This window comes from Oreochromis aureus, linkage group 20, assembly GCF_013358895.1.
Source record: "Oreochromis aureus strain Israel breed Guangdong linkage group 20, ZZ_aureus, whole genome shotgun sequence".
Taxonomy (NCBI): Eukaryota; Metazoa; Chordata; class Actinopteri; order Cichliformes; family Cichlidae; genus Oreochromis; species Oreochromis aureus.
Genome location: NC_052961.1, coordinates 31,637,690 through 31,654,198, shown reverse-complemented (window position 1 = coordinate 31,654,198; position 16,509 = coordinate 31,637,690). Strand labels below are relative to the sequence as shown.

Below are 16,509 nucleotides of genomic sequence, written 5' to 3'. Positions count from 1 at the left end.
GGAGTGAAGGTCAAAGGGAGGAGGAGGAGCGCTGACATGACGTCTGTGGGTTGAGAATCAAACAAATGACAGGAAGCCTTTGAGCTCCAAAGCAACAAGGAATATGTTTCTGTGCTGTGTGTGTGTGTGTGTGTGTGTGTGTGTGTGTGTGTGTGTGTGTGTGTGTGTGTGAGCTGTGATGAGTGTGTCTTCTACAGATGATAAAGGAACCACGGCCTGAGCGAGGCTACAGGCTTTGAAAAGACCGACTCGGCATTATCACTTTGTTCTTTTAACAAAATGAAGATGATAGTTCTTTTTAGATACATACACACACACGCACATACACAACATAAACTCACCAGACCATATTATTTCCGAACTTGCTGTGATGCCGGTCACCATAGAAACGGAAAAAACAGTGCTGCCTGATGTATAATGACAGCCACCATTGTACCTGAGGTGAAAGAGGAGGAGAGTGGGGGAAAGAGAAAAAGCAGTAGATCACAGTGCGCCTCAGAAAGAGGAATCAGCATCCTGGCTGAGACGTAGCATGTCTTAGCTGAAATAACAGTTTCATTCTTAAATAAACCCTCTGGCTTTGTTTTTTTTTTATATATAGTTTTGTTGCACCCCTCTCAGAGTCAAACCCTGGAGCTCCCAAAACCTGCATTTGCATGGAAATGAACATGTCAGCTTTTGACATTAAGTGTCCAGGTTTAAATACCTCCTTATGTTGTATGTTCTATGTCTTTTATTTGAAGAAATATTGTCTGGACTGTTCAGGCAGTGGATGTTAATATACATCCTCTGAATGGTCCTACTTCCCCACATGAAGCATCACTGTCATCATTCTAATATGTCCCTTTTTCATTTTGCAGGCAACGAACCCTCGCCGCTGGGCTCGGTGGAGAGCTATAACCCGGTGAAGCGGCGCTGGGAGTACGTGGCACCCATGCCCACCGCGCGCTGCTCCTCTGCTCTTCTGCAGGTGACCAACATGCTGTTTGTAATTGGCGGAGTTTCACAGGGACCCAGTAATGCTGTGGAGGCCCTGTGCATGCAGGAAACAGTGTGACACAAAGACACACACGAACACACGAGCAAGAATATGTGCAAACTGGCACTGATATTTTTCTTCATGTGCGTGAACAGAGACACAAACACATGAAATGGATCCACAAATCCTGCTTGTACTGTTCTACCTTTATGTCCGGCTGATGGATTCGTCTTGTGCACTGGGCTGTGGGAAACTCTTTTTCACATTCGACAAACATTTTCTGACAGGAGCTGCGGAGACAGGTTGTGACATCTCTGGATGAATACAAGATTAAGGACATACAAGTGGACTGCTGTGACTGGCAAGGACAGAAAACTGACAATTCTTTTTTTTTACTCTGGGGAAATCAAAGGAAGAAAAAAATGAGCAAAAAACTAAACAAAAAACAGACACCATGTCTGAAGAAATAACACGCCTTTGAACTGTTGAGCATTTTTCTGAATAAAAGCAGGGTACTTTTCTGGATAATAAAGGAACATAGGGCCATATCTGAATCTCTTTGTTGCTCTCCCCTACTGCTGCAACAGCAAGCTCAGACACTTTTCTATGACCTTAGAAACAACACTATATTGAGTTTTAGACAGTTGAGGTTCTGAGAATACGAATGACTGTTTTGGCTTCTCACTTTTTTGGTTTGGTTTGTTTTGTTCTGTGTATATGTGTGTAAAGCAACTGCGACCTAGTGTCTCACACCACTAGCAACTCATGCAGCTGCGAGCCCATCTACTTTCTACAATCAGTCAACTACTGATGGATGTTGAGTCAGCCACTGTGTTTCCTTCATTTCAGTTGAAAAACTGGCTGTGATTGAGCTTATTATCACCTCAATATGTTTCACATCTGTCCACCTGTGCATCACATCAACCACTTCCAGAGCTACTTTACATTGTACTACGCAGATGTAGTTGCTGGCAGAGTAAATGTAGGGCTTTTCAAATGTGCTGCACAGAAGCATCCAGCAGATAACTAGCAGATTCTTATTTTAACTTCATATCAGTCAGATACACTTGGAAGAGGATTTTACAATTGTGATTCTAGCAGTTTTGTCACATTCTAGGTATAAACATGTGAGGACATTTATGTATTTAGTTAAAACCATACACTATTTAAGAATTAGGGTTGACATGAGTATTGTTGGACAGTTTAATGGTTTTCTATGGAAAGAAAAGTGATTTGAAATATGATGTTTGGGCCTGACAGAGCTAACATTATCATAGTTCTTTCTTCGCCACATGAGCATAGATGTCAAAGTTGTCTATTTAAAGGTGTTTCTGGCAAAAAAAAAAAATCTGTCTTGTGAATATAAAATATTCATGTCTGTATGGCTAAAAGGAAAGGAGACTAAAAAGTTTATCGCTTGCAGAGGAAGCAAAACTGAAAAAGTTCACAGAAAGTTTCTGCAGCACCGTCTTTTTTCTGCTCTTAGTCTGCATTTTCAGTAGGATCCAAACAATATTTGGGGTTTTTTTTGCTTAAAAAACATAAAATGTGCTACTTCTCACATTATGTCGATTACATGAAATACAATTAGTGTATTTAGTTATCAGTGTTGGGCAAAAATAGTTAGAAAGCTGTACAAATATAATGTGTAAATATGTTTTTACCAGTGGCTAATGTTAGCTAGCCTACAATCTGTTAGCTAACTTGCAAACTGGCTTGCAAGTTAGCTAACAGATTAAAGCCATTAACGATGATATGTGTGCTTATAAGTTGATCTTGGTCTGCCTTCCAGTGGAGGCTTTCCTTTAGTGCGTTCTGGCATAGGTCCGATAGCAAGCTAGCAAGCTAGATTTTTTGCGCAAAAAAAGCAAATGAAAAAGAAGCCTAAAAGTGCCTGAAGCTGCAGCTCCTCTGATGGCCAAAGGTGTGTCAGTCCCTATAGAGTCCTATGTTAAAATGCCAGAAAGCAGAAATAAACATAATTACAGCCTTGTACAAAAATAAAAGATATTTTAGTCCACATAGCTTAATGACAGCTTTACTGTTGGCCGATTTTAAACTCACCAGTTTGAGTTAGATTAAGGCTTCAGGATTAAGGGAGAGGCTCTCTGATTGATATCTTCTTGTTCAGCATTAGGATGTACTAAAGGTAACTCTATTTTTTCAAGTATTTGGTTTTAAAATTGTTTTTCAAAAACCAAACTTATCACTGTATTTAATGTCACTTTGAATTACAAATTATTTACTAATGCAGCAGGCTAACCAAGCTAACCAAGTTAGCAGAGGTTCGTTAGCTGATACTTTCCAACTTCAAAAAACAAAACACACAAGAAAAACAAAAACACCCTCCATTATTTTAGCTTTTACCAAAATGGCTAACATTAGGCTTAACACACAGTTCACAAATAGATAATTTCAAAATGGTAACACCCGTCTCTTATTTGCCTTCTACGTTATAAAAGAAAAGCACATTAATGGCTGACCAGTATCTTCTAGGACTGGTAGGTTCCAATTATTCTTGGACTCACTGGAATCCACTGTAAGTGCCGTGATTTCAACATCTGTAGCTGCTACAGACGTTTCCAAGCCACCTTTCCACAATGCAGTAACCTCATCAAGTCACAGTGAAAAAGACAGATTTTAGATTGTTTGGGCAAAGGTGAGGCTTTAGGTAAAAGAGTTAATGGAGAAAGCTGCAGTACACAATGTTTTGTGACAGATGCGCTGACCTGCGGACAAGAGAGAGTTTGGGCAAGAAAGCAAAGGAAGTGTGTCACTGTGCAGCATGTAGTCTCTGCTGGTCTTTGTGTATTCTGCTGAACCATGTTCTCCCATAATGGTGGCATTTCTGAATATGCAAACACAGATCCAGTCAGCAGCTTTTACTGTATTCATTTACTGTAACACAGCACTCTTTTAAGGCTTAGCAGGTTTGGTACTGAGGCTTTTGAGCTCGGGTCTAAATTATAAACTTTTCTATTATAGCCATATAGCAGGAACGGTAGGGAAGACACTAGAAACATTAGTACTTACTAACATTAGTACTTACTAACATTAGTAGAGACACTAATGCACAAAAATGGTTCATATAACCCAACGACTATAATGAAATGGTTTAACATTTAAAGATGATATTGATCACTTACATCCAGACCATTTGAAATAACTGAAATATTGACTTAAGCTGCAGAAAAACTTGGAGACACACAGGAATACAGGAAGAAAGAGCCGTCTCTGGCCTCCAGAATACGTTTTTTATTCATACTAACACATACACGAACACACACACACACACACACATACGTCTTCTTCATTGTCTTTCCCCCCGCTTCATATGTTTTCTGGCCCACACCCTGGTGCACCGTGCTAACAGACTCAGACATGTATTGCTGTGAGAGAGCACTGCAGCCACATGGGCTCAGATGAGATGCCAGCTGACAGTCAGTTATTTTAGGCGCTGCACTGTGTGCACCTAATTGAGTACGTTAGATACAAGTCAGAAGCTCACATATGCATGTGTGCACACACACAGAAAACACACCACACACACACACCTGCTTGTACACAGAGCCAAGCAAGCGTGAATGCATGCACGTTCCATCAGGATACATTTGTTTGGACGTTTGGACATTCTTTTCTCAACAGCTCGGTTGTTTCAGGACTCCGTATGGATGCTTGGCCATATCGTGGATGTCTTTGGAACAATGACTTTGTAGAATCGAGGAATTCGTAGAATTGGTAAAACGTGTATATTTACTTGCATGTAATCTGCCCACATAGTACATAGATGGCCTAAATTGAGGTCATAATTTCTCCAATTGGCCGTCTCGCTTGTTTTTTTGTTTTTTTTTTAATGTCTCCAGCTGTTTGGTTTTTTTGCACTTCTTCTTCGTCTTTTTACACTACGCACCCATACTCATGGATGCAGTAGGAGAAGTAACAATTAGCTGTCTTGACAGTTTACACAATAATCTTAACAAGGCTCAGGGAACATATGTGTACGTATTGTAATACTGCAGTACGCCACTGAGAAGAACTGACAGTGAGACTGGCCCTATAATGGTTAATGGACATAAGCAGAGTTAATTTGGTTCGTACTTTAGCTTGGGGGCGGCTGACACACAGCAACATTTGGAGGTGTTTTTCTGGCAACCTGCACAAGCTCTTGAGGAGCTATCAGTGCTTTTTATGTGGAAACAGCTGTTTGCTGCAGGTGGTAAGAAGGTGGAAAACAGCAGAAAGACAATCTGCTGAAAGAACCCCCTATTTAAAAAACTAAAGCTAATTTATTGTACTTACATACCGTAATTTAACAAACAACTGTTTAACAAATCATATCTCTTCACAGTCTGTACAGTATGCGTCACCATGTGTCCTTAAACCCCTAATTCAAATAGGGAAAAAGCCTCAGGAAGAAGACCACAGGAGGGGCTTCTGTTCCACCACAGGCAGATGTGAACCTGAAAAATTTAAAGTAAGGACAATCAGAACCCAGGATGGGTTTGCCACTACAGGTGAAAGCTCACATTTCACAGCTATTTAGCTGCTAATAACAAATATATATCTTACAGTAGTTCATTTTTTAAACTTACATTTTTTTCCAGTGGCAACTGAGCAACATTAGCATGCATTTGATGTTTTTTTTAAATAAGTGCAAATTTCATCCTCCTTTTGTGTCTGATTTGGTCTCCACACATCCAAAGCTAAAACGGCCACAGAATATTTCACTTTTTTAATGGAGTTTAAACAGTCCAGGCAGAGATTAAAGGGGCTAAGGGTTTTTAGTCAGCTTGGTGTCCTGCAATCATGTTCATGTGTAGCTGTTCATGTGTATCTGCTTGTGGGAATGCTTGTTATTATGCCTGTGTGGGTGCATGCAAACTTTTTTTTTGACACCATGACACATTCACCATCTATTATTGCTTTCTGGAGGTTGTACAATGCAAGCTTTCTGTCGCTGCAGCTATTGGATCCAGTTTACCTGCCACACTGCAGTCTCCCGAGATATTCTGGGACTTTTCTAGAGCTAGCTCTCTCTTTTGGCCTGCAGTCTCTACTGGCATTTTAATAATAATGATAAAAAAAATCTCCCACCTCTCTGACCTTATCATGGTATGATGGATATACTGAGAAGACGTCTCATAAGTCTAGAATTTGTCCTTCGGTGTGAAAGTCTGTCTCTCTGGCTCTTGATGTGATGTATGTGCTAGGCTGTGTACTCACTGCAGTAAAATCCCTCTGCAGCGTCTGACAGCAGGTTGAGAAACAGAACAAAAGAGCAGGATGCTCCAGTACAGGTAGCAGCTAATTACGTGCTGTTCTGTTTTAGAAGACCACGAGCAGATGATGCACAAGCATATGTAAATGTCTATGTAAATGTGTTCTAGCAATACAGGTTGAAAGACAAAATGTATTGTGATCCTGCTTCCCATGACAGCAGCATTAATATGGTTTTAACTGGTAAGAGTTTCTACACGAAATGGCTCAAAAATCTTCAGAATCTGAGGCGTGAAGCAATTTTACAACCAAGTGCCCGACCATATGACAATAATCATCCTACATTACAGAGCGCTGCTGACAGAGAACTAATGCAAAACATTTTCAAGCAACAGATAAGACTCCCAGGCCCCTCCCCCAACAAATAAAAAAGAAAAAGTTGCCTTGTGTGTCATTACCTCTTAAAATTGCAGATACAGTACGTACCGTCTTCTTCACGACACATTCAGGGCCATGTTTTGGTATAGGCAGCCTTGTGCCTTGCTTCACAAAAATAAGGCCAACAGACTCAGGTTGGGACAAAACGACAGGGGTGCATTTTTAGCACAGTGCAAAGACGAGGGGTGGGAAATGCTCAAGTTACAGTGTTTCAGTTTGAATCCAACCAGAACTGTGTAGTTTTTTCAACAATGAAAAGCTTCTCCTTTTTTTTCTTTTCTTTTTTGTTGTGCGGGCAGCTTCAGCATGGATTCCCGGTTGCCTGGGCAACAGGGAACAGTGTCAACACCCGCGGGTAGCATAAATGTGTTCCCTTTTACATTAGCATAGCATAGCCATGACTTCTTTTTATTCTTTGTGTCTTTGGAGCTGAACAAAAAACCCCAAAACAAAACCCAAAAAAAGCAAAAACAAAAGAAAGAAAGAAAGAAAAAACAAACATGTCTTTGATTAAGTGATCAAGATTAAATATGAGTATTTTTTGTTGTTAATTGTTCATATTTGTTCATTATTTTGGCCTCCAGTTGTTTGTGTTGTGGATTGAGGTCGTGAGGTGACAGATGTGTTGTAGTGTTGTCCAGATCTGAGCTGGGTTCCCCAAAGTGTTTGTCACTGGTTTGGTGTTCTTGCAAAGCTTTGCTTGGGCTGACAATATATTTTAATAGACATACATAGACTAAAAAAATATCTCTTTATTTTTTACCATGTGGGTCAGATGAGATGTGTAGAAGCAGACTTTGTATATTTCTGACAAGGATACTGTGTTTGTTGGAATATAAAAGCCTACAAAGGTTATGAGTACTATTTTATGAGTACTTCAATTTCTTGAGAGGGTTTCAGCAAAATGTAGAAAACATTCTGTGACTGAAACAAGACGCTTCTACTGTCACCATCTCGGAGACCACTGGCCTTTCAGTGCGTCTGTCATTTTCACTGCTCGGCATCAAAGTAGAAACTAGTTTGTACAGACATTTTGGGAAACACAAACCCAGAATCCACTCTCCTGTTCTGATCTCTCTCTCTTTCTCTGTACTGTGCTGTTTCCCTACAGTGATTGACAAAACCTGGTAAACTGCTTTGTGGTCTCAGTATTGCCATGTGCTCTGTATTTGCAAATGTGATTTGGGAGGCCTACTGAAAGTTACCGAATGTACTGAATGTGATAAGACAGAAGACGAGACGTGGGGACGGGAGCTTTCTACACTCTCCCAGGCATAAGTGGGAATGTGCAACAGTTAAATAGAACCTTGTTTATGCTATACTGCTTTACACTTACAATGACAGTGTAAACATGTAGTCGTAGAATCACACCATACATAAAAACTATGCACTTACATGGCTTCACCCTCAAGTGACACTAACACTAGCTAGATTCAGATATGAGTCCAGTTTAGCAACAATTAAATTCAATGTCACAACTGTAAAAATACAAATATAATAGAGAAGTTTTACATCATAATATAGAGTACTGTTTTATTAATTCAGGTTCACTGACTGAGTTATAACATATTGATGTTGTTTGATCCAAATCCAGCCGTAACATTCAGCGCAATCATTTAGGACTGCTGATAAGTATTTCAAGTGTTTAGCCTATGGCACCACATATTCACCCTTAAACACACTTCTTTATACGGTTGCTTGTTTCTTACATCCTTGGCTGCAGCTTTTCAGCTGCCAGCCACACATACATGACAACAACAAGAAAACTCCTCGGGTCCCGGCACGTTTAATAGGGGAGGCGTGATGAGCTTATCGAGCTCAGGTGTGTCTGCCTCCCCCGCCATGAACCACGCCCCGCCACACTCTATTTTACACATTGAATTCTTTCTCTCATAACGAAAGTGCATGAAAAACGCTTTGAAGTTAACAGTCAAAATAATATATTGGAAACCAGCAAGTCATTTAAATGGTTGCCATTAAAAACTACGTTTATATAAATTAAGGGAACACTGGGATCTCACATCAGATGATGATGAGACGATGAAAAATGCTTTGTCTCATATTTGAGTAATTATTTTGTAAATATTTTGTCAATAATTATAATTGTGTGTGTGTGTGTGTGTGTGTGCATGTGTGTCTGAGAATGACATATTCATAAAATTAATACTCTTTACAGATATACTTGGCGTTGATAACAAACACGATGTAGACATAAGGTTATAATTTATCAATAATGGTCTGAGGAAACCAAAATCAACCCCTTGAGAGCTCCCAAAAATTGAAATTGTTAAAATTGTTGTGTTAAGAGTGTTCCCTTAATTTTTTTGAGAATTGTTTATAAAAATAAGGCCTCACTTAGTGCCGTCCTAGTGGCAGCCTGTTCTAGCAGCTCCCTGTCTCGGATATATATATATATATATATATATATATATATATATATATATATATATATATATCTATATATATATCTATATATGTATATGTATATATATAAATTGAAAACACATTTAGGCATTTAGCACATTTTAGAAAAGGTTTAACTTACCCCAATGATTTGAGTCAAGCCAAGTGACCTAACTGCCAGAAATTAAATTTTACATCAATTCCTAACGTCAAACTTGAAATCATGCCCTGGTGTCTTGCTAAATTTCAACCAACATTTAACATTTACTAGAAAACAGATTACTTCATTTTCATTAGCTAGTGGGGACAACCTGTAACTGTTTTTATAATTATAAATTATAATGAATTAAAAAACATTTTATTCAAAATTGGCTGTTGCTAATGGTTTAACAGTTCAGAGAACTGTTCATTAATTAGTTAATATTTAAATGAGAAGCTCGAGTTGGCTAACTTAGCTCAACATAAAGACTGGAAGTCAGGGATAATGACTAGCTTGGGTCTTTCTGATTATTGGTGGCTACAAAGGAAAGCTTATTTAATTTTACTTTTTAACAAATAGTACATCATGTACTGTAAATAATGTCTATCCATAATATTTCTGCCCATTGCCAAGTAATAGTTTAAGGTCACCCCTAACTGTATTTGAACCTTTCTGTTCTGGTACGAGTCAAACAAAAGTTTCTCAGAATGTTAAACTAAAGACAGACAGTCTTTGTTTCTACTCTTTATGCTAAGCTCAGCTCTCTGGCTTTAGTGCCACTGTACACAAAGTGGTATTGATACTCATATCAAACATACATTTTATTTATTTGCTCACTCTGACTGGACTCATACCTCTGACTGGGTTAGCCTCTTAGATACATTAGAAACAACCATAGCTAGTCACTTGAGGGTTAAGTGTCACACAAGAGGCAGCATGTTGTATTGTGATAAAGCTAATGCCAGGTGCTTATTCTGCACCACACATGTACAAAGTTATTAAGAAATAATTTCTTCTACTTGATAATCCCTCTAACATCAAACAAGATTAAGCTACTGCCTGTTTACAGGAGGAGGAGTGTTTCCTTTTCATTCACCGCTCACACAGAAAGATAGAGGGCATACACCGGCATTACTTTTGTTGTTATAATTCTGGTTATAATGATGAAGTAATCTTGGTGGTATTCATTGTTGTGGTTGTTGTTGTCACTGTAATAGGTAAATGTGACATTGCAATGTATTTTAAAGTAATGGTTGGGATAAAAAACAAAGTGAATGAGATTGTACTAAAGAGCTGAGAGAAGTACGAGGCTGAATTAGCTTAGGAGTGATAGGATTGTGGATGTACACAGGGAAAGGCTGCCTCCCCTCACCAAAGCCTGCCAGACACATTCTTACACCACCAGATAAAATCAGTGGGTTTTAAAAATGATAACAAGGATTAACAATGGGTTAGAGCACAATCCATCCATCCTATTAACAGCTGCATGACTTTGGCTAATAACTCAATAATGACAGATTACATACAATAAGCTTTCCCATCTTTCTGAGAGGAACAGTAATACAACCAGAGTGACTTTGACTTTTCCTTCATTCCTAATTCATGCTTTGATGATGAAGGCTAAAAAGAATAATTAAAAAGTTGGAGCCATTCAGTGATATGAGCAGATAAGGTTTTGGCTCTTGTATCACAAGTGTTGTTACACATTCATTGGTCAATGACTTGTTAATCACAAGTCAAACCAAACCACTGAACCCTGTTTATCTTCTTTTCTGACTCAAATTTACAAAAAACACTTAATTATGAATTTAGGATGAATTGAAACTGGCGACCAAAGCTGCCGCCTCATGCTGGCCATTAGGAAAAATGCAGGTTTAAGGCATTTCTACACTGGCTTCAGTTTTCAGACCTTCTTTTATATATAGTTTACCAGTATTTACATTTTGAATTACATCAACCGATAACAGTTTGCACCACACGCCTGTTCTGCATGCACTATGGGTGTATCTTTGTTCAATCTAAATGATCATTTTGCTGCTATATCTTTAACATTTAGCATTATTTGGGTGTCTTGATTTGACATGCTGTACATGTAGCTGTAGCCAAAGTAAATGTGACTGGCAGGCTTTGGTTTTCAGACCGAGTAGTGGCTGTGAATCCAGTGCAGTAGTTCAGTGCCTATACTAAATGTGAGGTAGTGCCTCGACTATGAATCCTGTTCTATAATAAACTATTTTGACTTGCTGTCTGATTCCATACATCCTGTGTACCTTTTTTTCCCCCTTCACCTCCCTGTCGGACTCCAGCTCTAAGATAATGGTGTTCATTTATCTCCATGTGCCTGTTTCACTGGCTGTCTCTTAAGAGGCACATTGGGAGCTGTCGTCAGAAAAAATGTCACCTTATTCATAATAGATGAAGCTGACTTCAAAGCCCACTTCAAATGCAACTTGTTCATGAAGCGCTTCTACAGAGTGTGTAGAATACAAAAAAAAAATGACTTTTCTCACAGTGATACTAGATGTCTGACTTCAAGGTCAGGTGCTTCACCACATCAACCTCATTCCTTCAAACTATCGTCACATTGAATCAACGTCACAGTAAATACAAGGTAGAGTCCTCAGGAAATAGCTATTCAATTCAATTCAATTCAATTCAATTTTATTTATATAGCGCCAAATCACAACAAAAGTCGCCTCAAGGCGCTTCATAAGTACAGAGAAAAACCCAACAATCATATGACCCCCTATGAGCAAGCACTTTGGTGACAGTGGGAAGGAAAAACTCCCTTTTAACAGGAAGAAACCTCCAGCAGAACCAGGCTCAGGGAGGGGCGGGGCCATCTGCTGCGACCGGTTGGGGTGAGAGAAGGAAAACAGGATAAAGACATGCTGTGGAAGAGAGACAGAGATTAATATCAGATATGATTCAATGCAGAGAGGTCTATTAACACATAGTGAGTGAGAAAGGTGACTGGAAAGGAAAAACTCAATGCATCATGGGAATCCCCGCAGCCTCACGTCTATTGCAGCATAACTAAGGGAGGATTCAGGGTCACCTGGTCCAGCCCTAACTATATGCTTTATCAAAAAGGAAAGTTTTAAACCTAATCTTGAAAGTAGAGATAGTGTCTGTCTCCCGAATCCAAACTGGAAGCTGGTTCCACAGAAGAGGGGCCTGAAAACTGAAGGCTCTGCCTCCCATTCTACTTTTAAATACTCTAGGAACAACAAGTAGGCCTGCAGAGCGAGAGTGAAGTGCTCTAATAGGGTGATATGGCACTACAAGGTCATTAAGATAAGATGGGGCCTGATTATTTAAGACCTTGTATGTGAGGAGCAGGATTTTGAATTCAATTCTGGATTTAACAGGAAGCCAATGAAGGGAAGCCAAAACAGGAGAAATCTGCTCTCTCTTTCTAGTCCCTGTCAGGACTCTTGCTGCAGCATTTTGGATCAGCTGAAGACTTTTCAGGGAGTTTTTAGGACATCCTGATAATAATGAATTACAGTAGTCCAGCCTGGAAGTAATAAATGCATGAACTAGTTTTTCAGCGTCACTAAGCGACAGGATATTTCTAACTTTAGAGATGTTGCGCAAGTGGAAGAAAGCAGTCTTACATATTTGTTTAATATGTGCGTTGAAGGACATGTCCTGGTCAAAAATGACTCCAAGGCTCCTCACAGCATTATTGGAGGCCAAGGTAATGCCATCCAGAGTAAGAATCTGGTTAGATACCATATTTCTAAGATTTTCAGGGCCGAGTACAATAACCTCAGTTTTATCTGAATTAAGAAGCAGAAAGTTAGCTATGAAGTTATAATTGAGATGATGCTTTCACCGCATGTTTTATGTCTTTAGTTGATTACAAAGCATTTCAGCATGTTAAGTAGCAAGTAATTGGCTGCACCGTGACTTGGATGAGCGTCACTTTATCATACTAATTGAAGTTTGAGGTTATATAAATGCTTGTGCATATATGGGGGTTTTGAAGTGAAAAATGTTGGAGTGAAAACATGCTTAGAGGCGTTAATGGCTGTTTGCTGCAAATAGTGCAGTTTACAGTGATAACAACTCCGATATCCACTCACAACTTTTGAAACTGCAGGTCCTTGAATTTATACCAACGTAATTTGAAAGCTGCTTTTCATATCTGACTTTTTTTTCCTTTTCATTTTTTTATGTCTGCTGAAATGACTGAATTGGCTTTTGGTATTAAAAAGAAATCCTGCACTTGAAAACAAAACACAGGCATTAATTCACTTTGTTGGTAGCTGTGACTCAGGTAGAAGAGTGGGTAGACCACGATTAGAAGGTTGTCGCATTGATCCCTGAGTCCTCCTAAGTCCTGATACTTCCATCGGAGTGTGGCTGTTAGAAAGCACTTAGGCACAGATAAAAGTGCCTTACTGGTGAGTGATATTTCTGGGAGAAAGTGCTTTGAGTGCTCAGGTGAGTCGAAAGGTGCTATATCAAACACAACAACAAGTCAGGTACCAATTTTTTTACTTTATGATCACTTAAGAAAGAAACAGTTTCTTAAGTGAAGTTTGTTTTAAATTTTTTCAACATATTCATTCAGTGGTAATCTTTATGTTTTTGAGTTTCTTTTTTAGTGACATGATCTTCGGTTTTGATGCTGAGGAGGTTAGACATTAAATTTCAGATAATCTGAACACTGAGGATCAAACATCACCTTTCTTCTGTAGCCAGCTGGGGTTTTTTTTTTTTCACAAGTTAAAGCTACAGTGAATTGGCAGAGCTACACTGTAACAAGTTTTAAGTATAATTAGTATGTGTATGTTAGACAAGCTGTGGTTAAGGGTAGCTCAGTGTCCCCCACTGTGATATGTCTTTTTAAAGCTGTAGTCTAGTCTCTCAGTCCCATGCTTTGCTAATGCAGCATTGGGAAGCATCATACTCAGTGCAAAATAAACCAGTGAAGCAGCGTGGGTCACAAAGTCATTTACTTCTTGTTTATTCTGTGATTAGTGTTTATTTTATGGGAAAGTATATAATGTGGTATCTTTTTACATTCCAACAATGTTATATTTATACTCTTGTGTGATTCTAGAAAGCAGGTCTTTTCCTGGCTCCAGAAGAAAAGGATAAACAGCAGTGCATTCCAGACTCTTCGACACATTCCAGCTCCGTCTCATTCTTGGAGTGTCAAATGCTGCTGTTTTGTCAGAGCTCTCTCACGGATGAGCACAGTGTGTCCTTTGCAATCAGTGTTGTGCTGCTCTGGGTTAGGGTGACAGTGAGACAGCGCTCAATTTTAACTCATGATATACAGAAGCACTCACTTCTATTACACTTAAACCATTTTTTTCATTTTGCAGGTTTAGTGTTTTAAAGTATTGAAGTATTTTAGTCGAACCCATAATTTCTTTAAAGCTTACCGAATAGTTTTCAGTGCTTAATCCTAACAACATGAACCACAACTAAAATTTGTAATGAAACACAAAAGGCAGTATAAAAAAGTCCCAAATGAGACACGAGACCCTTATCTTACAAACCAGGATCCTGTCAAAACATGTAATAGATATGCTGGTTTACCATTCTTTGGAGAGGCGAAGCGTGAAATTGACACACATGCAGAAGTTGTAGTAAGCTGCAGTACCAGCAGAGGGAGACATTTTATTTCAAGCCAGGATTAAACTAATCACAGGAATGCGTTTAAACAGACATTACTAACACATTTGCATGTAAATACATACATACATGTAAATACATATACGCGACCTAGCTTAATTTTTTCTGACATAGAATGTCCTTCATACCCAAACAAATCAACTTTTGGAGATACAATGACAATAAAGTTCTTCTTTATCTTATCTTATCTTTATAAAGTTCATCCTGCTATTGTAGACAGTCCTGCAAAGTGAATCATCATGTGTGTTATATTGCAGGAAAAAGCACATTTATTACCGTTTGACACCCTAACGCCCTCCTAATGTGCAACACATCATCCTAGGATGACAGTGTTACATTCTCACTTCCATCTTATATACTGATTCCCGGTCAGGATGGCATGACTTCAAATTACAATACACTGGGAATCTTTTAAAACACTGTGCTGTTGGATTTAGGCAGAAACCCCCCCCCTGACATGATTAGATAAAAAATCTGTGGTTCAGGATAAAATTTAACACTAACCTTAGAGTTGTTACAAAGCAAACAAAGCTTGGTAGTGGGGTTAGCCTCTCTCCACTCCTTGTGGACGTCTCTCATCTGCAACAAGTTGCCACTTGTCAGCACTGATAAAAAGAGACAAATTAACAATTTATGAATTTAGCTCTTTTTAAGGTGTGGACCAAAAAGAAAATTCTTCCCAGCTATATGAAGCTACAGTCAGTGTTTTGATCAACTGAATGCTCTCCAGGCACAAAGGTACATTTCCAAGATTAGATATAGATTTTTCTAAGCAATCACAGTCTTTTGGAAGTGATCAAGCCAGATAACACCTGGTCACAGAAAGAGATGCATCAATTAAAAAACAACTTTTAATTTTGTGTGTGTGTGTGTGTGTGTGTGTGTGTGTGTGTGTGTGTGTGTGTGTGTGTGTGTGTGTTTTGAGGGTTTTTAAAAATTTTTTTTTTTTTTAAATTTTTGTTGTTTTTGTTATTATTTATTATTTGTTCTAGTAAAACAGAGAAGTGTATACCACCCTTAAACATCTAGCTGCCACAAATGTAATACTTCACAAACATGTATAACTGCCATAGGTAAATGCCAGTGACTGTATGTAAAAGATGGATGTGGCTGAAAAGTAAATTGAATGCTGAAGTGCCTCAAACCTGCATTCTTTCCCATGACCAGCAGGGGGCAACTCCTGTGTTTGCAAAAAGAAGCCCCAGTTTGTGGGAAAACAGCTATTTGCTCACTGCTCTGTGACCTCAGTAAATACCCTGTTGGTAGGTTTATGATCCCAATCACTAGTTCAGATCTTATTGGACACAATATGATGTTTATTTTCTAAATTATGGTCCCAATTACAGATTGTTTTAAAAATAAAAGCACATAAGCAGTTATATGTTTGAAAAGTTATGAACCGATAATTGGTATCCCTCTGTTTCTCAGTCAGATACGCCTCCTTCAGATTTCAGCTGATACTTCAGTGCATCTGTGGTCACAGACCAAAGCAAACAAATGTGTCCTCAAGCAATCATGCAATCATCTACCAAATATTTGAACTCAAAGACATCATCAACCACTCCCAGAAGCAATGAATAAATTGACATTTTCCCTCTGCCATCTTGACTACTGGGGATATACGGTTAGGTAACAGTGACAGCTGAGAGGAAAAAGTGAGAAAAGAAACACCCCCGCAGAAACTGCTGAACCATTGTTAACAGAAACTGACTTGAAGTGCGGGGCAATTAGACTGATGAACGCATCTCTCACTTACTTTCAGCTGGCATGTAGCTCTTTGTGGCCTCGTGCGAGCTCAAGTCAAACGCAGTGCTAGGCTGTACAGTCAGAGATGCAG

General features: G+C 38.9%; 1 protein-coding gene and 1 long non-coding RNA gene across 2 annotated transcripts in view; one reads left to right on the top strand and one right to left on the bottom strand.

Moving 5' to 3' along the window:
• Window positions 1-1,190, top strand: part of klhdc8b (kelch domain containing 8B) — a 64,746-nt gene extending 63,556 nt beyond the window's left edge. Inside the window, exon 5 of the mRNA XM_031754799.2 lies at window positions 861-1,190. Within this exon, the coding sequence (XP_031610659.2) occupies window positions 861-1,057 (197 nt within the window). The 3' untranslated portion in view covers window positions 1,058-1,190. The remainder of the gene's footprint in view (window positions 1-860) is intronic.
• On the bottom strand, window positions 897-3,292 carry LOC120435376. Its single transcript, XR_005609684.1, has 3 exons — window positions 3,044-3,292; window positions 1,185-1,269; window positions 897-1,033 (listed from the first exon to the last, which is right to left on the bottom strand). It is a non-coding gene; the product is annotated as an uncharacterized LOC120435376 (long non-coding RNA).
• Window positions 3,293-16,509: the final 13,217 nt, after the last annotated feature.